The sequence below is a fragment of the Thunnus thynnus genome, chromosome 9, assembly GCF_963924715.1.
Source record: "Thunnus thynnus chromosome 9, fThuThy2.1, whole genome shotgun sequence".
NCBI lineage: Eukaryota > Metazoa > Chordata > Actinopteri > Scombriformes > Scombridae > Thunnus > Thunnus thynnus.
In genome coordinates, this window is record NC_089525.1 from 15,469,023 (window position 1) to 15,491,087 (window position 22,065).

Sequence of the window (22,065 nt, forward strand, 5' to 3'; positions counted from 1 at the left end):
GAGGAGCTGAATACAAGAGCGGAAGGAGAGGAGAGGGTTAGGTGGTATTTATACCATTGCCGGAAGTAGCGTAGTTGAGGTGTGGTCCTGCTCCTGAAACTTCACTTAATAGCTTCAATAAAATTCTAAACAAAACATGTATAATAATATTACATTTTTAAGTTCTGCTGCTGCCATAAAAACATGGTGTCTTATAGTGTTGAATATTTCAGTCATGGTAAGTGTCATGAAGCTGCATGTGTGTGTGTTGGAACAGTGTCATACAGTATTTTTTTTAGAGGAACTTAAGAAAATGTTGGTGGGACATTCAGTGTTCAATGGGTCAGCTAATGATATTAAATTTTAAATGAATTTTTAAAATTAAAATATAAAAATGTCATGATGATATTCGACCTGTTATGTTTTAAGTGTAAAACAGATCACAGTACTCAGACAGGAAATTGGTCTGTACACAGATATGTGACCACAAAATATTTGCTTATATGCACAAACTAAAATTCGCTCTTCCCATACAAGCAAATACAGTAAAACTATATTTCTGGAGTCATTGTGATAATTATTACTCAGCAGCATTGTGAGATGTTTTCATTCTTCCTCACAGATTCAGTGAGAATACAAAAGATATTGCATATCTCCAGGTTTCTTAAGATTTGATTATGATCATTTAGTCAGTTCTGATCTTTGGTTAGTGGAGAAATTAGTCCATTTTTGTGTAAGTCAGTGATCACACTAACTTGGAACAAGCCACTGGTTTATTACGTCTAAAAAAAACAAATCATATGAACAGAGAGCCTTCATGAAAGACTGCCCTAGACAGAGCATAGAGCGCGTTGATTGGCTTAGCCGTAAACACGTCTACAGGTACGGTGGCTCATAATGAACAAACAGAACAATCATCTAACTAAATGATCCACAGTAAGTGAGAGGGTTTCCACTGTTCAAATTAAATTGAATCAATTTTGTGCTCTCAACTGATATTTGTAAAATTATTTCATTTGGATCTCACTTTCAAAAATTTCATTAGCATTTACTTTCTCCGCAACCTGTGATTTCAAATTTAACCCACCGGAAGCTTTCAGATTGTAACAACATCAAACCATTTACTGGCAGTCGATCGCAGCTCTAAACTATCACTAAGCTATGTGTTGTGTGTCATACTCAGTAATGAACAGGCTTTGCATGTGAAACTAATCCCTGAAATCCTAGTTGTCAGTTGATTCCTGTTTGTTAAAAGTATTTATTTGGTCAAAGCTGTTTTCTAGCCTGGAACAGTATTTAAGCTGCTTCAGTTAGGATGATGTCAAACTTTACTTATTGACTAAAAGTGATCTTGTGGCTGCATAAAATCAACAATAATGATTCCTAATTTAACATAAAACATCTTTTTGCACAATATCAAATCCAACATTAACATAATAGTGAAACAGCTCACTATGAGAGACTCCGAGTAGCATCACCAACAGTCCAACCACAGCTTCCATGTCTCCTCACTGTTCAGCCTCTGTTGACCAAGTCAGCAGCTTTCAGATAAACTTCTCTACTTTATTGAATAGAAAACATGAACATCCTACACTGAACAGCCTGAAATCTCTTCTGTTAGAGATCAACCTCAGAGAAGAAGGTGTACAAAAAGTGTTGAATTCAGCTACAGGGTTTATAGGTGGAGAGATGGAAAGGAAGTGAAACTTGACACGGTCGCTACTTACAAGAAAGAAAACCAGACACCAACTTCTTCCTGTGGTCCTTATGTTGTCATGACTTCTTCATCTCCTCCATCTTTCTTATACTACTCAACAGTCACAGACATATCATTAAGCCTATGACAAACAAAACTCTGATACTATACTTTACACTAACCTTACATTTCATTTGGCAGACGATGAGGTTCAATCCAAGCCACAGGTGACAGTGATGCTTCATGTCAGTCATGCAGTACCAACCTAGCAGCTGTTGTCTGCTGTATTTCAGTTCCCTTCCATGATGCTCAAAAGACGTCAGGACAACTGAAAACTTAAGACACAAACTGCAAAACAAGTGATTGATCAATCTTTTAATACACAGAAAAAACATTATCGATTCAATAAAGGAGGCCGTATTCTACCATCAAACTGGGATTTTAGAATGACAGCTGGTAGTTCAACATGTAAACTGTGTATTTGTGCTCATGGAGAAAAGATTAAAGGCCAGTTTAGCACAACTATGTCTCTGGATCACCTCGTTTGTATCACAGCTGAATTTGAAATGTATTATCCTCACTGCAATTCAAATCATTGACTCCTTCAAACTGTAAAATTCCACCTTCAAAGCTTTTTTGAAGGTGTTGGTTTATGTGATGTTGGTTTGAATGATGGTTGTTGTTTCAGACTGACCACAGGTCCAGTTCCTCATTTATAACAGAAACACTTGTGCTAAAAAAAAAAAAAAAAATGCTCACACTATGCTCCAAAAAGTCCTTGTGAGATGCTCAGACGTGTCCTGTTGGTCCGGTTGATGAAAGCTTGTTTGAAGTTCACCACTTAACTCTGTCATATCATCCTCTCTCTCTCTCTTTGTGTTTCTCAGTAGATTCTGTCACTCTCAAATTTCATGTACAACAACCAGAGTGTGGACTCAAACTAGAAAACAGAGTCAGTGGCCTTAACGGGCCCCCTGTTGACGTCAGCTGATCAAACTTGATCTTAAAATATTTATTTTACGATCTATTGATAAATTCTATGAATATTAAATTATTGGTCACCAAAGCATTTATTCAATCAGAAACTTACATGCTCAGCATTGAAGAATGGGCAGGAGCCACCAGTTTAGGTTTTATAGTTGTATAATGTTGGCATAGAAGGTAGCATCACATGACTGTGTCACGACATAAAATGACAAGTTTTTTTTAATAGGTGAAAAATAAATGTTTAATCGTGGTTCAGTCTGATCTTTCAGAGTTCAAGTACAGCCGTCGAATGTCTTTGGATCAAAAGCAGAATGACTGCTGAGTAATTTGGTCCCCATAAAATAAAATGGCTTTTTGATCAGATGGTAAAAAGATGCTAGATTGTTGGAGCAGCTTTATTATCCTGCCTTTATGCCGTCAGAAGTTCAACTGTGTTTTAAGAAGTGGGCTCAACTAAAAGATTATCTCAGGTTGTTTTAGAACACTACAACTATCATGGGCCATAAACACTTATTTTATGGCACTGTGAATCAGCTGAATGGCATGTCATGGCTGTCAACCTTTAACCCCAAAGTCTCACACCAAACCAATCATGTAACCTCTATCTTTGATTAAACCCACAGCAAGTGAACAGCAAAAACTGCTCAGGTTAAATTTAAGCACATGGTGTCATTTTAAATTCAAAAAAGAGAAGAAGAAGAAGAAAATAGCACACACTAGTTGGTAAAACTCAACCAACGTTAAAAAGCATTTTAATAAAGAAGTAAAATGTGATGAAGAAGAACAACACTGAAATGAACAAAACTAACACCAAGCTTAATTAAATGAAATAATATAATTTATGAAAGACATTTTGTAAAAAGTTTTTTATATAAATGGGTCATGTTTCAGAGGGCGATGCTGAGTTGGAAAAAAGAGAGATCAAAGGTTTGGTCACAGCCATGCCAAAAGACTGTTGGCAGATGCAAGGACATTGAGTTTTTACCTGCATCTACTTACAGGTGTGGGAATATTAAATTACTTCTCCAAAATGTTTTCCATAAATTGGTCCAAAGTTAGGTTGTAAAAAATATGCAATAAATGAAAAGTACAAAGCAAGAATCGCCTTTCAAGTTCTTCCCTGCACGTAACACAGTGTGTTGTCTCTGTGTTATGGGTGTATAAATAGGTAGATGTCTGTCTGCAGTGAGGCGATGAGTAAAGTTTCAGTTCAGTAGTCAGTGCAGTCGTCTATGATCTGGGAGACTCCAGTTCAAGACTCAGTTTGTGGACCTCCTGCGTGAGGTAGTTTATTTATGAACACTTATTGTAACACTTTAAGTTTCTAAAACTGAAAGTGTAATAAAAACAAAACCAGGATTTTTAAGCCTCTCTCCACTTTTATTCAAATACAATTAATTTTGCTGCTTCAACAAATATAGATACAAATACAAATACTGGGCTTTCTACACATCCCTAGTAGATATATATCTACTGTCATTCTATTATTTCTTGTTGAGAATATAAGTTTAGAGTGCAGTGAACATTTCCAAAGTAGAGCTTCATTGGAGCTGAGAGCTGAATGAAGCAGGCTAACACTTCCTCTCTTGGTATCATGTTATATTTTGTTGTATATTATTGTCTTTGTAAGTCTAATTGACTATTTTAAATCACTTAAACATTGATATTGAGTTGAGACTCTTTCAAGTTCTGAAGAGTAGTGGTCAGTTTCCACACATTTGCGAGGTAATAGTTGCTTACAGTATGTAATCACTGCTATGAATGTGCTCAGTGTTTTAACATTTATCCCACATTCACCTGCACAATAGTAATTAACTAAAAACATCAATTTAATTCAAATTAACTTCTGGTTAATACAGGACATCAAGCAATTTAAGTCAGCAACTTAATTAATATAAATATTCAGAATGTGGATTTGTTTCTCCTCCAGATTTGAAAGTTGGAGCTTAAATAACTCAAACTCTGAATTATTCAAATGATTAAATAGTTAAAAAAAATGTTCAGTGTTACTATGGTTGAGTAATATGGATATCTGTCTTTTAGTTTTGTAAAGTACTTTGTTAACTGGAATCCACAAAGACACATCGGAAGTGCATCAAGCTAAATATAGAAAACGTATTTTGATGGTGTTAACTGATAAACACATCTTGTGTTAAGAAACTGACAAGTTGTTAAGTCACTCTCATTTTGAACTACCCCTTCATTTGGCCTCTCACTTCTCCCCTGTTTCAGTGTAACAGAAAAAGAAAAAATTGTGAACAACACATCCTGCTTTAAAAAGATGTTCCTCTTTTCCCGCTAACTCGCTTTATTAAGAAATCAAATCTTAGAAGCAAAAACTCCATACATTGTAGTTGCAGGCAATTCTGAGATATAATAATGTAATTATTAATGAAAAGACTACATGTTATCTCCATCTACAAATTCCCCCAATGAAGTAACTATAATGTAAGAGTAAGCAGGACAATACAACCCATTCATATTCATATGAACACCCTGTAATAAATAAAGGTAATAATGTAGTCTTAAAAAATCTACTGCAAATGATAAAACAATATTGCAAGAATGGAATCTCATGCTTAAGAAAAAGCGGAAGTGTTTATGTAATGGAAACAAATTCATGCTTACTGTGAACTTCTCAAGAGACCAAACATTACATGCAAACTTATCTTTGATCTTCTAGAGAGCTGAGGGAAGAGGTGTGGCTAAATATGAGATTAAGTCCCAACATGCACAGCACAAAACCTTTCATAAACCAATGTAAGAGCACACTGTGCACTGTGAGTTTTCAGTGTTTTAATAATGAATTAAATGTAAATATGCTTATAAATTAGAAAAGAGTAAAAATAAGGATGTATTACATCATGTAAAGATTAAAAAAAGAGGATAAATCAGGGACTACTTGAAAATATATATATTTAAAGAAAATATTAAATATTATACAAAACTAGTCTATAAAAATTAGTCACAATGTGATTTAAATGATGCACCTGAATGTTTGAGCTCCTTTGACAGGTTTTCATACTGATGCCAGTCATAACCCAGGAGTACATTAAAAATGATGAATAATAATAATATCTGTGAGCTTTGATGGCTTGTACTCTTCTCATTGAAAATCTCATGAAATAAAGATAAGAGACCTTTAGGCATCTTAACAAAAACCTCCTCCATCTGCCTTCAGCAGTCTTTGTAAAAATGCTGAACACTGCATATCACCTGCTGTTACGGACCTTAGCGTACACACATTCATCTTCTTTTGGTTGAACAGTTTTCCGAGGTCGCCCTGAAAACTTGACTTGGCCGTACTCCACCTCCATCTCTGCCTTCTGATGCATCTGCCTCCCCGGCCGCTGCACGATCTTGACATCAGCATAGGTCAATTCTTGGTCATCTTCTTCTGTAGAGTGGAGGGAGGAACACATTAAACACTGCATGACTACACATACTCAGTGCTAACAATAGATTTTTAAGGAAATTCTTTAACATTTTGGGCAGTAGACTTGAAAAGACTAATAGCAATCTCCTGTTTGTACATTAAATATGAAGCGATAGCCAGGAGACTGTTAGCTTAGCTTAGCACAAAGACTGGAAACAGCTAGTCTGACTCTGTCAAAAAGGTTAAAAATCCTCCTACCTCTAAAGTTCACTAATTAAAGAGATATAACATGAATCACTGAACTTTAGAGGTGCTGGTAGGCAGATTTTTACACCTTCATATGGAGCCAGGCTAGCTGTTTCCCTGTTTCCAGTTTTTGTGCTAATCTAAGCTAACTTGCTGCTAACTTCATATTTAGAGAACAGTAGAAACGATCCTCTTATCTAACTCTGCAAGAAAGCAAATTAGTGTATTTCCCAAAATGTCGAACTATTCCTTTAATCTATAAGTAGACAAAAAACAATGATATTTTAATTTGTTGATGAAAAAAGAAACTTTGTACCTTTAGGTTTGTTGTTTTGCTTTTTCCTTTGATGACAGACGACTGCCACCCCGACCATTAACAGAATTACCAGTGCTGAGAGGACACCAGCTAGAACTGGCAAATTCTTCTCTGTTTTAGTAATAAAAGACACAAGAGAAACACAGATCTTTCAGTATCCATGTTCTTAATGAAAGGTGTTATTATGCAGACATATGCAGGACAAAAAGAGAAAAAGACATGAATGAGTTGGTTTTCACTTACTAATGTAAATGTACAATGGGTCATCATTGCTGGAGTTGGTCACAGTTTGATTTGAGGGTTTAATTGACACTGTGATGCCAGTTTCCTTACCCACAGGGGAGGCCGTAATGTCTGTGATCATGGTAGGGGTTGTTGTTGGATCAATACACAGGGTGTTATTGGCTGAAAACACCCACTGTGATATGTTTGTCCCATCGGGTAAGGTGCAGTTGATGAATATGAAGCCTTCGGACAAAAAAACAGATCAACTGTGACTAATGTACAGTGTAATTATCAATTATCAAGCTGATTTCTAGTTATTTTCTATCTTACCACAGGTAGATATCTTCTCTTCTTTCGAGACATTACTGATGTGATTCCTGACAGAGCAGACCAGTCGTCCTGAGACGTCTTGTTTCAGAGTGATGTTGTTGGTCTCTTTATTTCCAGAGAGGAGCTGAGCGTCTGTCAGTGTGTGTCCATCCAGAGTCCAGCTGTACTGAGGACTGTCCGCTCCCTCAGAGGAGCAGGACACCCTCATCTCTCCCTGGGACAGACACTCAAAGTCCAGCAGGACAGAGGACACAGGAGCTGAGAGAAACACACTCACATGACTTTTTAAAGTGGCCTTAAACATATTCAGTGTTTACAATGTAAATTTATATACAGAAGTACAGAATAAAATGATTCAGGAAATGCAATGCTACACTGTAGTTATGTGGCAGACTTTGAGTATTTCATGTGAAATGTTTGTTTGCAAAAGTAAAATGTTGAAATAGTATTTGTATAGTAGTATGTGTATTTGTTGAAGTGTATTTACTTGGTTTAATTTTCCAAAGTCATTTGTATTTTATTTATTAATTAACCTGTAATTCAAATGATATAACTGTTGGTTTATTATGAATAATACAAATTAAATTGTAAGATTAATAATAGCAAAAGTAGTTATTTACCTTGAATAGACAACTGAAGAGTCTGCTGTCCTGATTCACGTCCATTTGAATCAAAGATGTGAAGGGTATATTCAGCACCATCAGTCCTGTTCAGGTTATTTATCTTAAATGTTCCATTACTGGGAGTAAAAACGGATCTGTCCTTCATCTCATTAGACACAATCTTATCCTTTCTCCCTTTAAGTATTATTGTTGTTTTGTTTTTATTCCATTGGTATCCAAATATTTCTGAGGCGTTGTCCATCAGCTGGAGCACCACAGTTCCTCCCAGAGCTCCATAACACTGAGCTCTATTCTGTCTGCCATCACAGTGGGTTTCAATACCTGGAAAATAGAAAAATAGTTAAAAAAAAAAAATATTATCACAATTGTGGTCATTCCATTTCAACTAAATTAATGACCGTGACAATGTTTTATGCAGGTGCAAATATTCATGTTTTAAAACAGAAACAACTCCATCTCTCTCAGAGCACAGTTAGCATTACACGGACCTGTCAGTTAATAGTAAACTTAGTAAAAGATGTGTTATGAATTATTTTATACAAATTCCCCGAAAACATATAATTTCGTATTTTTGGAAAAAAAAATTTCTGTGGATGTGAAAAACATATTATGAGTTTGTAATGAATGTTTGAGGTTAATTTACCAAAACTAGACTAATCTAAATGACTAAATGTGACTAAATATTAAGTCTTAGTCATTTCTATGGTGCTTCCGATTAAAAAAACATACTGTTTTTATAAGCATGATATAACTGAGTGCAGTTTGTTTATTTGTTTGTTGTTTATTTTAGCTATTTACTTAAATATCTAAACTCTCAGTGAAGAAGTGTATTTATCCTCAAAGTTTAATTTAATAGATTCACCTGTAGTAGATAATAACTGTAATTTTTACTGTACATGCACATGGATGTCGAATTGATATCCAGATTTGCTATTGCTCTAAGAAACAACTTTTTGTGACATTTTTTAAAAGCCTGATGAACCGAAGAGAAACAGAAACATCAGTTTCAAACTGCTGCAGTTGTCAATTGATTCTTAGAACTGGATTTATCTATAAAAGTGATCAGACTTGATCCTACAGCTGCATAAAAAGTCATAGATTCACAACATGTTATTCACATAACGTTAAATAAATATTAATATGTCAAATAGTGAAACAGCTCACCATGAGAGACTCCGAGCAGCATCACCAATAGTCCAACCACAGCTTCCATGTCTCCTCACTGTTCAGCCTCTGTTGACCCAGTCAGCAGCTTTCAGACAAACTTCTCTACTTTATTGAATAGAAAACATGAACATCCTACACTGAACAGCCTGAAATACAGTCCTGTATGTGATCGGCTTCAGAGGAGAATGTGTGGCAACTTTGACCAAGCAGAGCGTTGTTTCTATTCATCTTTTTATAGACAGAGAGGGGAAAAGGAAGTGGTTCTCAGTGTTACTTCTCTTTTTAACCTCCAACATGACAGAGAGCCTTCATATGTTTAATGGACTCAGTGGGAGAAAAGGAAACATCCCTCCTTCACACTGAAAGAGGATTTGAGACTGACAGTGTCATTTGTCGTCTCTCTGTCTCACCATTGTAATAAAATAAGCATTTATATGATATATTGTTTGTCATCCCTAAATCAAATGATAACAAGTCAAATTTTACTGAAACTTGCTTTCCCAACCTTTCAAACTGTCCTGAACCCACTGGCAGGTCATTATTATAACAGCATGTTGAGCTCATAAAAACACAACAAACTGTATTTTAAATTCAGGTTAATCATTAAAGTCTCCAGTCATGAAAAAGGCATAGTGCAATATATGCAAAGTGCAAGACATATATTGTATCTGAGTGATGGAGAATAATATTCAGTTCAACTTAAAAGCTTCATAAGAAGAAATTTCAGGTAAACACTGAAGGTTAAACAGTTAAATATTATATTAACTGAAAATGAAGGATTGTGATCAACTTAAACACCGTTTAGTCATTTCTATCAGTGTGAGGATTTGAGTTTTTATCTTGTGATTTTGAATACTTTGCAGCAATAATGCAATAATTGTTACTTTTTTAAACATCATCCTCTAGATACAGTGGCAAAACAGCATATTGTATAGCTTTAGACTTTTTTTATCGACCATTTAATTCCCTTGTGTCCTTTACTTGTTGCCTTTATTTTAATAAAGGGTATTTGCAATAATATCCTTATAAGACCACATAAAATGTTTTATCTCTAAACCAATCTACAGCCACAGGAACGTTGTTATGTCTATTGGCAAATGGAGCTTAGCATAAGTTCAAGCAGGAAGACTATTTATCACTCATTCATTCATTCTCATTCTCTCTCTCTCTCTCTCTCTCTCTCTCTCTCTCACCGTTTCTCCTGCTCTTGTATCAGCTGATTAGGTGGATTACTTTTAATTAACAAATCAGATTCCGCCACAATTTCTATCAGCCTATCACGTCTTAGCTGACAAACTTGAAATCTGTTCTTCTCTCTGTCGTTGTCATTTCAGGGCAAATTCTTACGACCCTCCGCCGCCCCTTTCACCTTCACTTCATCATGTCAGCGCCAGATCCGAGATCACCAGAAGCCCGCTCCTCTCCTCATCATCCAGATCCCAATATTCCCATATTCATCACCAACACCAGTGTCTACAGTCGATCAGGGATATCCTCTTCTACTCACGCCTTAACTTCCCTCCTTATGAATATGATGACATCATGATGGCGTCTAATCGCCAAAGACTTTTCACATTTTCATCTCATTATGCATGTTCAATAAAGTCATTGTCACTTAAAAAAATGAAGTCTTCCCTGATTGAAATGACCTCATTTTATGTCCATGAACTACTGAAAAATAATGTTAAAAAAGCAACAATATGCCATAATTCCTAAATTCATTGACAAACTGAACAACACATTTTTCTGCCATCAAACTGGGATTTGGTGATGACAACCGTTCAACATACTAACTGTTTATTTATACTTATGGGGAAATTGATGAGAAGACAGTTTAGCACAAGCGAGTCTTTGGATTATTAAAACTGTCAAGCCAAACTTCACTTTAAGACATTTCTGTTTATATAACAGTTGGTGTGAGTGATGGTTGTGGCTGTTGTCATTCACTACATGGTAAAGAAAGAAGATTATTCAAATCTACTGATTATTTCAGTTCCTCATTTGTTACAGAAAAACACGCAGGAAGGTGCAAAAAAAATGACATTCACACTGCTGCACTATGCTGTTGACCAGCAGTGGTGTCACATCATTTCTCTGTTATGTTCCTGGTGTGGGAGTGAAGTTACGTTTATGTATGTTTAGTTCGGTAAATAAGTGGAGTCTGTAATTTGTTAAACAGTTTATGTAAATTGAGAAACATAAGTGATTGTTATGTATAAGTCATTGAATAAGTTAATTAATAGTAATTTGTTAAAGTTCAGCTAATAATCATTTGATTAAGTGATGTTGATGTAAGCATGATATTTTGTAAAGGCTGCATTATTTAAGCTTCCTGTTAAAACAGTGAAGTAGGTTACTGTCGCTTTAAGAGATATAGGTCCCTTGTGTTTTACTGGGGTGAACCTGTGGTTTTGAAAAGTTGAGACTCAAGGAAGGACCGAGCCACATGGTTTTCTAACTGTAGTACAGTTTGCTGATTAGGAGAACTTGGCTTTGAATACTCCTGTAAGAAGATACTACAAACTGCAGAATAAATACTTGTTTTATCCTTTTTTACATCAGAGTCTGGTGGAAGATTTTCCTCCTCAAGCTAATGTACACGAGTTAGGCCCTTGTTGAGCTTCAACCAGCCACACCTGGTGTGAAGCTCACCTTTGTCACATCATCATCATCATCATCATCATCATCATCTCTCTCTCTGATCTCATTAACTTATGTCTCCCTACACTGGTAAAATGCAAATGTCAAGTAATACTTAAGGACTTCTGACATTGCACTCACAGCAATAAACATACATACAGTATTTTACACCCAATATTAGAAGATCAGAGAGTTTCAGTAAAGTATAATAACTCTATGATGTAGAGTAATGTATTGCTCTGTATGCTCTACTGATCATTATTTTACCTTAAACTGAAGCATGTAAACATTTGATCTATTTTTGCTGGTCTCAGCAGAGTTTTATGAATACGGAACTATTCATAAATAATGGTGACGCCTCTGTAAACCAGCAGAGGGAAACCTCACACCTACTTATACTAGTGATGAGACTGGAGGGTTTACTCAGTTCTCAGCAGGCATTAAAGGTACAATCTGTGATAAAAAATGTCAACAAAAGGGCAGCTCACCCACATTTAAAACACAAAACTGATTTAAATGATACGTTGTTATATTTTAAATTCTGAACAAATATAAATGATGTCATTCTTTTCTGAATTAAACACTTCAGTCATATATGTTCACATGCCAACATTTTATATGTGATAGATTCACATTTTGGGTTTTAATACAAACAATTTTGTCAATAAAAAGCTTTGAATACAAAACTGCAATTTTTACAATATATGTAGCTACTAAATTCAACATACCTATACAAAAGTGAAAATCATGTATCTCCAAAACATCAACCTTTGACAGTGCATATTTTAATAATCCAGTGTGTTTAAATTTGTTTAATTTAAGAAATAAGAAAATGTTTTAGATAAACTGAAGGATTAAAGGTGCTGTAAGCAATTTTTTTTTGTTAAAATAAGTGTTAAATAGCTCTACACTGTGATTGCCATCACTGATATAGAGTGTTTGGTCAATAACATGGATCTCCCAGTCCCTCCGCTCTGAAGTAAACAGAAAATAATTTTTTTGGTATCCTGTTTTCACTTTATCCAATCAGGACAGAGAACTCCACAAAGAGGTGGTCCTCTCTGAGCGTTCACAGGCATGCAGCAGAATTTAAGTGTGACTGACCATGGCAGAACAGGTGAAACTACCAATTCCAGCATTTTCAGGAACAGCTCACACAACCAAATACACCAAGCAAAAGAAGACGACTGAGGAAAAGAAAGAAGAAAAGAAAGCAGCCAGGAAAAAAAAGAGACAGGAGTCATACAAGACCTGCATTTATGTCAGTGGGGCCTTTGATCGCTGGAAAAACCTGAAAGCAATGCACAGCTAGCCGTACTGCTTCTGCACAGGTAAGCTATGGATATTTGTTAGTCAGCTGCTCTTTCTTACTGCTGTGACTAATATTGTAAGGTGCTGTGGTGAAGACGGCTGTGCGTTCATGTGATGACGTGGGGAGGAAGGAGGGAAGTGCTAACTGCAAGAACAGACAGGAAGTTAAACAGAATGACAATATGGCTAACAGCCCCTTTAAGTGTTTTTAATTCCTCTGTTTGTCTAAAAATTTCAAAATCACCAAATTTGGAGATACAAGGTTTTAGCTGGACAGTGAGGATATGGAAATCTACAGTACAATAATTTCCAAATAGCATCAAAATGAGTTTCATTAATAAAATGATAATATAAGCTCTATTCACAATGTGACATTTTCCTTTAACATAAATCGACACTTTCAGCACATTTAGACATAAATGTGTCTTTGATTGTAACTGTAATTCACTTCAGCAGTAATGAAAGAAAAAAGTTTTGTACATTATCAACAGACAGTATCAACTGTAATGTTTCCTCTGTTCTATGATCACAGGCAGAGCCGTGGGGATCTGTAGGCTTTACCACTCTCTAAAGGCAGCAGTACACTGATTTCACAACAGGTCTGTTTACTTTTTAAATCTTTATAAAAGATGCACTGAGCTCATCCTTTACACTGTGAGAAATGCAGGAAACACTCACCAAGACTTTTTTGTAAAGGTACTCACAGCGAGCTGCTGAGCTGTGAACACAGTAGCAGAAGTAGTTTTGTAAAGAATAAAAACTGGAGAGAGATTTGACAGTAAATCCTGTCATTTTTATACCTATAAAGACACATGGCCAATCACTGCAGAAGGTGAAAACCATCCTGATGGTTTCACAAAGTTAACATTCAGATGCAGAACTTCGCAATTCAACCATTGAGAAGGAGTTCTCTGGATGGTCCTTTATTCGTGGTCTGGTGGAGGTTTCAACTTTGTTGTATTTCTTCTTCTTCCAAGCAAAATAGATGGCAATCCCAACCAACAGAGAAAGTACAACAGCTGCTCGCAAACCGCATACAAGCAGCGAGTTATCTGTTCAGATACAGAGAGAGAAACACAGATCTTTCAGTAACCATGTTCTTAATGAAAGGTGTTTTATGCACACATACATGGGACAAAAAGAGAAAAACACATGAATGAATCCACTGCAGCAGAGTTGGTTTTCACTTACTAATGTAAATGTACCATGGGTCATCATTGCTGGAGTTGGTCACAGTTTGATTTGAGGGTTTAATTGACACTATGATGCCAGTCTCCTTACCCACAGAGGAGGCCGGTTTGTCTGTGATCATGGTAGGGGTTGTTGTTGGATCAATACACAGGGTGTTATTGGCTGAAAACACCCACTGTGATATGTTTGTCCCATCGGGTAAGGTGCAGTTGATGAATATGAAGCCTACGGACAAACAAACAGATAAACTGTGACTAATGTACAGTGTAATTATCAATTATCAAGCTGATTTCTAGTTATTTTCTATCTTACCACAGGTAGATATCTTCTCTTCTTTCGAGACATTACTGATGTGATTCCTGACAGAGCAGACCAGTCGTCCTGAGACGTCTTGTTTCAGAGTGATGTTGTTGGTCTCATTATTTCCAGAGAGGAGCTGAGTGTCTGTCAGTGTGTGTCCATCCAGAGTCCAGCTGTACTGAGGACTGTCCGCTCCCTCAGAGGAGCAGGACACCCTCATCTCTCCCTGGGACAGACACTCAGAGTCCAGCTGGACAGAGGACACAGGAGCTGAGAGAAACACACTCACATGACTTCTTAATGTGGCCTTAAACATATTCAATGTTTACAATGTAAATTTATATACAGAAGCACAGAATTAAATGTTTCAGGAAATGCAATGATATGGTTACATTATTTGGCAGAGGCAGACTGAAAATTTCATGTGAAAAGTTTGTTTGCAAAAGTAAAATGTTGAAATAGTATTTGTATAGTAGTATGTGTATTTGTTGAAGTGTATTTACTTGGTTTAATTTTCCAAAATCATTTGTATTTTATTTATTAATTAATCTATAATTCAAATGATAAAGCTGTTGGTTTATTATGAATAATACAAATTAAATTGTAAGATTAATAATAGCATAAGTAGTTATTTACCTTGAATAGACAACTGAAGAGTCCACTGTCCTGATACACGTCCATTTGAATCAAAGGTTATAAGGGTATATTCAGCACCATCAGTCCTGATCAGGTTATTTATCCTAAATGTTCCATTACTGGGAGTAAAAACGGATCTGTCCGTCATCGTATTATACACAATCTTATCCTTTCTCCCATGAAGTATTGTTCTTTTGTTTTTTTGCCATAGGTATCTAAATATTTCTGAGGCGTTGTCCATCAGCTGGAGCACCACAGTTCCTCCCAGAGCTCCATAACACTGAGCTCCATCCTGTCTGCCATCACAGTGTGTTTCAACACCTGGAAAATAAAGAAATAGTTTAAAAAAAAAATATTATCACAATTGTGGTCATTCCGTTTCAACTAAATTAATGACCATGACAATGTTTTATGCAGGTGCAAATATTCATGTTTTAAAACAGAAACAACTCCGTCTCTCTCCGAGTACAGTTAGCATTACACGGACCTGTCAGTTAATAGTAATATTTAGTCACATTTAGTCATTTAGTCTAGTTTTGGTAAATTAACCTCAAACATTCATTACAAACTCATGCTGTGTTTTTTCACATCTACAGGACTTTATTTGGGAGATCTGAACTTCTCGAAAAAAGTATGAATTATATGTTTTGGGGGAAACACATCTTAAGTTAAACTCTCAGTAATTTCTATGATGATTCCGATTAAAAAACATACTGTTAGTATAAGCATGATATAACTGAGTGTTTTCTTGTTCATTTTTAGTTTAGTTTTTCTGAACTCTCAGTGAAGAAGAGCGTTCATCCTAAAATTTTAATTTAATATATTCCCCTGTAGTAGATAATAACTGTAATTTTTACTGTACATGCACATGGATGTGGAATTGATATCCAGATTTGCTATTGCTCTAAGAAACAACTTTTTGTGACATTTTTAAAAAACCTGATGGACCGAAGAGAAACAGAAACATCAGTTTCAAACTGCTGCATTTGTCAATTGATTCTTAGAACTGGATTTATCTATAAAAGTGATCAGACTTGATCCTACAGCTGCATAAAAAGTCATAGATTCACAACATGTTATTCATATAACGTTAAATCAATATTAATGTGTCAAATAGTGAAACAGCTCACCATGAGAGACTCCGAGCAGCATCACCAACAGTCCAACCACAGCTTCCATGTCTCCTCACTGTTCAGCCTCTGTTGACCCAGTCAGCAGCTTTCAGACAAACTTCTCTACTTTATTGAATAGAAAACATGAACATCCTACACTGAACAGCCTGAAATACAGTCCTGTATGTGATCGGCTTCAGAGGAGAACGTGTGGGAACTTTGACCAAGCAGAGCGTTGTTTTATGTCCATCTTTTTATAGACAGAGAGGGAAAAAGGAAGTGGTTCTTGGTGTTACTTCTCTTTTTAACCTCCAACATGACAGAGAGCCTTCATATGTACCCACTGACATGTCATTATTATAACAGCATGTTGAGCTCATAAAAACACAACAAACTGTATTTTAAATTCAGATTAATCATTAAAGTCTCCAGTCATGAAAAAGGCATAGTGCAATATATGCAAAGTGCAAGACATATATTGTATCTGAGTGATGGAGAATAATATTCAGTTCAACTTAAAAGCTTCATAAGAAGAAATTTCAGGTAAACACTGAAGGTTAAACAGTTAAATATTATGTTAACTGAAAATGAAGGATTGTGATCAACTTAAACACCATTTAGTCATTTCTATCAGTGTGAGGATTTGAGTTTTTGTCTTGTGATTTTGAATACTTTGCAATAATAATGCAATAATTATTACTTTTTTAAACATCATCCTCTAGTTATAGTGGCAGAGCAAATAAGCATTTATATGATATATTGTGGCTCATAATTCTCATCTCTAAATCAATGATAACAAGTCAAATTTGAACCCACTGAAAGGTCATTATTACAACCGCATGTTGAGCTCATAACAACACGACAAACTGTATTTTAAATTCAGGTTAATCATTAAAGTCTCCAGTCATGAAAAAGGCATAGTGCAATATATGTGAAGTGCAAGACATATATTGTATCTGAGAGAATAATATTCAGTTCAACTTAAAAGCTTCATAAATTTCAGGTAAACATTGAAGGTTATATAGTGGAAAAGTAACGCACACCAAGGGTTGTAGTGAGGTGCTGATCACTGGAAGCAGATTCAAAAGCAGGAAAGACATGTTGCACACTCTGGCTCCATATGTATTTCTTTTTCATTATGATGACGTTTTGGCCTTCAGGCCTTCATACATGATTGTTGATCTGAGGCGTCTTGTTTCAGAGTGATGTTGTTGGTCTCTTTATTTCCAGAGAGGAGCTGAATACAAGAGCGGAAGGAGAGGAGAGGGTTAGGTGGTATTTATACAATTGCCGTAAGTAGCGTAGTTGAGGTGTGGTCCTGCTCCTGAAACTTCACTTAATAGCTTCAATAAAATTCTAAACAAAACATGTATAATAATATTACATTTTTAAGTTCTGCTGCAGCCATAAAAACATGGTGTCTTATAGTGTTGAATAGTTCAGTCATGGTAAGTGTCATGAAGCTGCATGTGTGTGTGTTGGAACAGTGTCATACAGTATTTTTTTTAGAGGAACTTAAGAAAATGTTGGTGGGACATTCAGTGTTCAATGGGTCAGCTAATGATATCAAATTTTAAATGAATTTTTAAAATTAAAATATAAAAATATCATGATGATATTCGACCTGTTATGTTTTAAGTGTAAAACAGATCACAGTACTCAGACAGGAAATTGGTCTGTACACAGATATGTGACCACAAAATATTTGCTTATATGCACAAACTAAAATTCGCTCTTCCCATACAAGCAAATACAGTAAAACTATATTTCTGGAGTCATTGTGATAATTATTACTCAGCAGCATTGTGAGATGTTTTCATTCTTCCTCACAGATTCAGTGAGAATACAAAAGATATTGCATATCTCCAGGTTTCTTAAGATTTGATTATGATCATTTAGTCAGTTCTGATCTTTGGTTAGTGGAGAAATTAGTCCATTTTTGTGTAAGTCAGTGATCACACTTACTTGGAACAAGCCACTGGTTTATTACGTCTAAAAAAAACAAATCATATGAACAGAGAGCCTACATGTAAGACTGCCCTAGACAGAGCATAGAGCGCGTTGATTGGCTTAGCCGTAAACACATCTACAGGTACGATGGCTCATAATGAACAAACAGAACAATCATCTAACTAAATGGTCTACAGTAAGTGAGAGGGTTTCCACTGTTCAAATTAAATTGAATTAATTTTGTGCTCTCAACTGATATTTGTAAAATTCTTTCATTTGGATCTCACTTTCAAAAATTTCATTAGCATTTACTTGCTCCGCAACCTGTGATTTCAAATTTAACCCACCGGAAGCTTTCAGATTGTAACAACTTCAAACCATTTACTGGCAGTCGATCGCAGCTCTAAACTATCACTAAACTATGTGTTGTGTGTCATACTCAGTAATGAACAGGCTATGCATGTGAAACTAATCCCTGAAATCCTAGTTGTCAGTTGATTCTTGTTTGTTAAAAGTATTTATTTGGTCAAAGCTGTTTTCTAGCCTGGAACAGTATTTAAGCTGCTTCAGTTAGGATGATGTCAAACTTTACTTATTGACTAAAAGTGATCTTGTGACTCCATAAAATCAACAATAATGATTTCTAATTTAACATAAAACATCTTTTTGCACAATATCAAATCCAACATTAACATAATAGTGAAACAGCTCACTATGAGAGACTCCGAGTAGCATCACCAACAGTCCAACCACAGCTTCCATGTCTCCTCACTGTTCAGCCTCTGTTGACCCAGTCAGCAGCTTTCAGACAAACTTCTCTACTTTATTGAATAGAAAACATGAACATCCTACACTGAACAGCCTGAAATGTCTTCTGTTAGAGATCAACCTCAGAGAAGAAGGTGTACAAAAAGTGTTGAATTCAGCTACAGGGTTTATAGGTGGAGAGATGGAAAGGAAGTGAAACTTGACACGGTCGTTACTTACAAGAAAGAAAACCAGACACCAACTTCTTCCTGTGGTCTTTATGTTGTCATGACTTCTTCATCTCCTCCATCTTTCTTGTCCTACTCAACAGTCACAGACATATCATTAAGCCTATGACAAACAAAACTCTGATACTATACTTAACACTAACCTTACATTTCATTTGTCACTCTCAAATTTCATGTACAACAACCAGAGTGTGGACTCAAACTAGAAAACAGAGTCAGTGGCCTTAACGGGCCCCCTGTTGACGTCAGCTGATCAAACGTGATCTTAAAATATTTATTTTATGATCTATTCTATGAATATTAAATTATTGGTCACCAAAGCATTTATTCAATCAGAAACTAACATGCTCAGCATTGAAGAATGGGCAGGAGCCACCAGTTTAGGTTTTATAGTTGTATAATGTTGGCATAGACGGTAGCATCACATGACTGTGTCACAACATAAAATAACAAGTTTTTTTAATAGGTAAAAAATAAATGTTTAATCGTGGTTCAGTCTGATCTTTCAGAGTTCAAGTACAGCAGTCGAATGTCTTTGGATCAAAAGCAGAATGACTGCTGAGTAATTTGATCCCCATAAAATAAAATGGCTTTTTGATCAGATGGTAAAGAGATGCCAGATTGTTGGAGCAGCTTTATTATCCTGCCTTTATGCTGTCAGAAGTTCAACTGTGTTTTAAGAAGTGGGCTCAACTAAAAGATTATCTCAGGTTGTTTTAGAACACTACAACTATCATGGGCCATAAACACTTATTTTATGGCACTGTGAATCAGCTGAATGGCATGTCATGGCTGTCAACCTTTAACCCCAAACTCTCACACCAAACCAATCATGTAACCTCTATCTTTGATTAAACCCACAGCAAGTAAACAGCAAAAACTGCTCAGGTTTAATTTAAGCACATGATGTCATTTTAAATTCAAAGAAGAAGAAGAAGAAAATAGCACACACTAGTTGGTAAAACTCAACCAATGTTAAAAAGCATTTTAATAAAGAAGTAAAATGTGATGAAGAAGAACAACACTGAAATGAACAAAACTAACACCAAGCTTAATTAAATGAAATAATATAATTTATGAAAGACATTTTGTAAAAAGGTTTTTATATAAATGGGTCATGTTTCAGAGGGCGATGCTGAGTTGGAAAAAAGAGAGATCAAAGGTTTGGTCACATCCATGCCAAAAGACTGTTGGCAGATGCAAGGACATTGAGTTTTTACCTGCATCTACTTACAGGTGTGGGAATATTAAATTACTTCTCCAAAATGTTTTCCATAAATTGGTCCAAAGTTAGGTTGTAAAAAATAGGCAATAAATGAAAAGTGCAAAGCAAGAATCGCCTTTCAAGTTCTTCCCTGCACGTAACACAGTGTGTTGTCTCTGTGTTATGGGTGTATAAATAGGTAGATGTCTGTCTGCAGTGAGGCGATGAGTAAAGTTTCAGTTCAGTAGTCAGTGCAGTCGTCTATGATCTGGGAGACTCCAGTTCAAGACTCAGTTTGTGGACCTCCTTCGTGAGGTAGTTTATTTATGAACACTTATTGTAACACTTTAAGTTTCTAAAATTGAAAGTGTAATAAAAACAAAACCAGGATTTTTAAGCCTCTCTCCACTTTTATTCAAATACAATTAATTTTGCTGCTTCAACAAATATAGATACAAATACAAATACTGGGCTTTCTGCACATCCCTAGTAGATATATATCTACTGTAATTCTATTATTTCTTGTTGAGAATATGAGTTTAGAGTGCAGTGAACATTTCCAAAGTAGATCTGGATTGGAGCTGAGAGCTAAATGTAGCAGGCTGGCACTTCCTCTCTTGGTATCATGTTATATTTTGTTGTATATTATTGTCTTTGTAAGTCTAATTGACTATTTCTAATCACATAAACATTGATATTGAGTTGTTTTCAGTGATGAAAGCACTCTTTCAAGTTCTGAAGAGTAGTGGTCAGTTTCCACACATTTGCGAGGTAATAGTTGCTTACAGTATGTAATTGCTGCTATGAATGTGCTCAGTGTTTTAACATTTATCCCACATTCACCTGCACAATAGTAATTAACTAAAAACATCAATTTAATTCAAATTAACTTCTGGTTAATACAGGACAACAAGCAATTTAATTCAGCAACTTAATTAATATAAATATTCAGAATGTGGATTTGTTTCTCCTCCAGATTTGAAAGTTGGAGCTTAAATAACTCAAACTCTGAATTATTCAAATAATTAAATAGTTAAAAAAATGTTCAGTGTTACTATGGTTGAGTAATATGGTTATCTGTCTTTTAGTTTTGTAAAGTACTTTGTTAACTGGGATCCACAAAGACACATCGGAAGTGCATCAAGCTAAATATATAAAACGCATTTTGATGGTGTTAACTGATAAACACATCTTGTGATAAGAAACTGACAAGTTGTTAAGTCACTCTCATTTTGAACTACCCCTTCATTTAGCTGTCTCACTTCTCCCCTGTTTCAGTATAACAGAAAAAGAAAAAATTGTGAACAACACACCCTTCTTTAAAAAGATGTTCCTCTTTTTCTGCTAACTCGCTTTATTAAGAAATCAAATCTTAGAAGCAAAAACTCCATACATTGTAGTTGCAGGCAATTCTGAGATATAATAATGTAATTAGTAATGAAATGACTACATGTTATCTCCATCTACAAATTCCCCCAATGAAGTAACTTTAATGTAAGAGTAAGCAGGACAACACAACCTGTTCATATTCATATGAACACCCTGTAATAAATAAAGGTAATAATGTAGTCTTAAAAAATCTACTGCAAATGATAAAACAATATTGCAAGAATGGAATCTCATGCCTAAGAAAAAGCGAAAGTGTTTATGTAATGGAAACAAATTCATGCTTACTGTGAACTTCTCAAGAGACCAGACATTACATGCAAACGTATCTTTGGTCTTCTAGAGAGCTGAGGGAAGAGGTGTGGCTAAATATGAGATTAAGTCCCAAATATGCT

General features: G+C 35.5%; 1 protein-coding gene across 2 annotated transcripts; it reads right to left on the reverse strand.

Annotated features, from left to right (window-relative positions):
* Window positions 1-4,035: 4,035 nt before the first annotated feature.
* LOC137189334 (uncharacterized) lies at window positions 4,036-16,442 on the reverse strand. Of its 2 annotated transcripts, none has more exons than XM_067599116.1 (6): window positions 16,154-16,442; window positions 15,024-15,344; window positions 14,400-14,657; window positions 14,088-14,312; window positions 6,601-6,696; window positions 4,036-6,059 (listed from the first exon to the last, which is right to left on the reverse strand). In XM_067599116.1, exons 1-6 carry the CDS (start codon window positions 16,200-16,202, stop codon window positions 5,875-5,877), a joined length of 1,134 nt encoding a protein of 377 aa, XP_067455217.1. In that variant the 5' UTR covers window positions 16,203-16,442; the 3' UTR covers window positions 4,036-5,874. The 2 variants fall into 2 exon arrangements, with proteins under 2 accessions (XP_067455217.1, XP_067455216.1); XM_067599115.1 differs by having other exon boundaries at window positions 6,601-6,711; window positions 16,154-16,441.
* Window positions 16,443-22,065: the final 5,623 nt, after the last annotated feature.

What these genes read in the sequence shown, in the direction of transcription:
- LOC137189334 (XM_067599115.1), bottom strand. Translation starts at nt 16,202, where the DNA reads ATGGAAGCTGTGGTTGGACTGTTGGTGATGCTGCTCGGAGTCTCTCAT. An exon ending in GCTGCTCGGAGTCTCTCATG is followed by an intron (nt 15,345 to 16,153) that starts GTGAGCTGTTTC and finishes TTTATTTTCCAG; the next exon opens with GTGTTGAAACACACTGTGAT. An exon ending in GCAAAACAACAAACCTAAAG is followed by an intron (nt 6,060 to 6,600) that starts GTACAAAGTTTC and finishes TCCACTCTACAG; the next exon opens with AAGAAGATGACCAAGAATTG.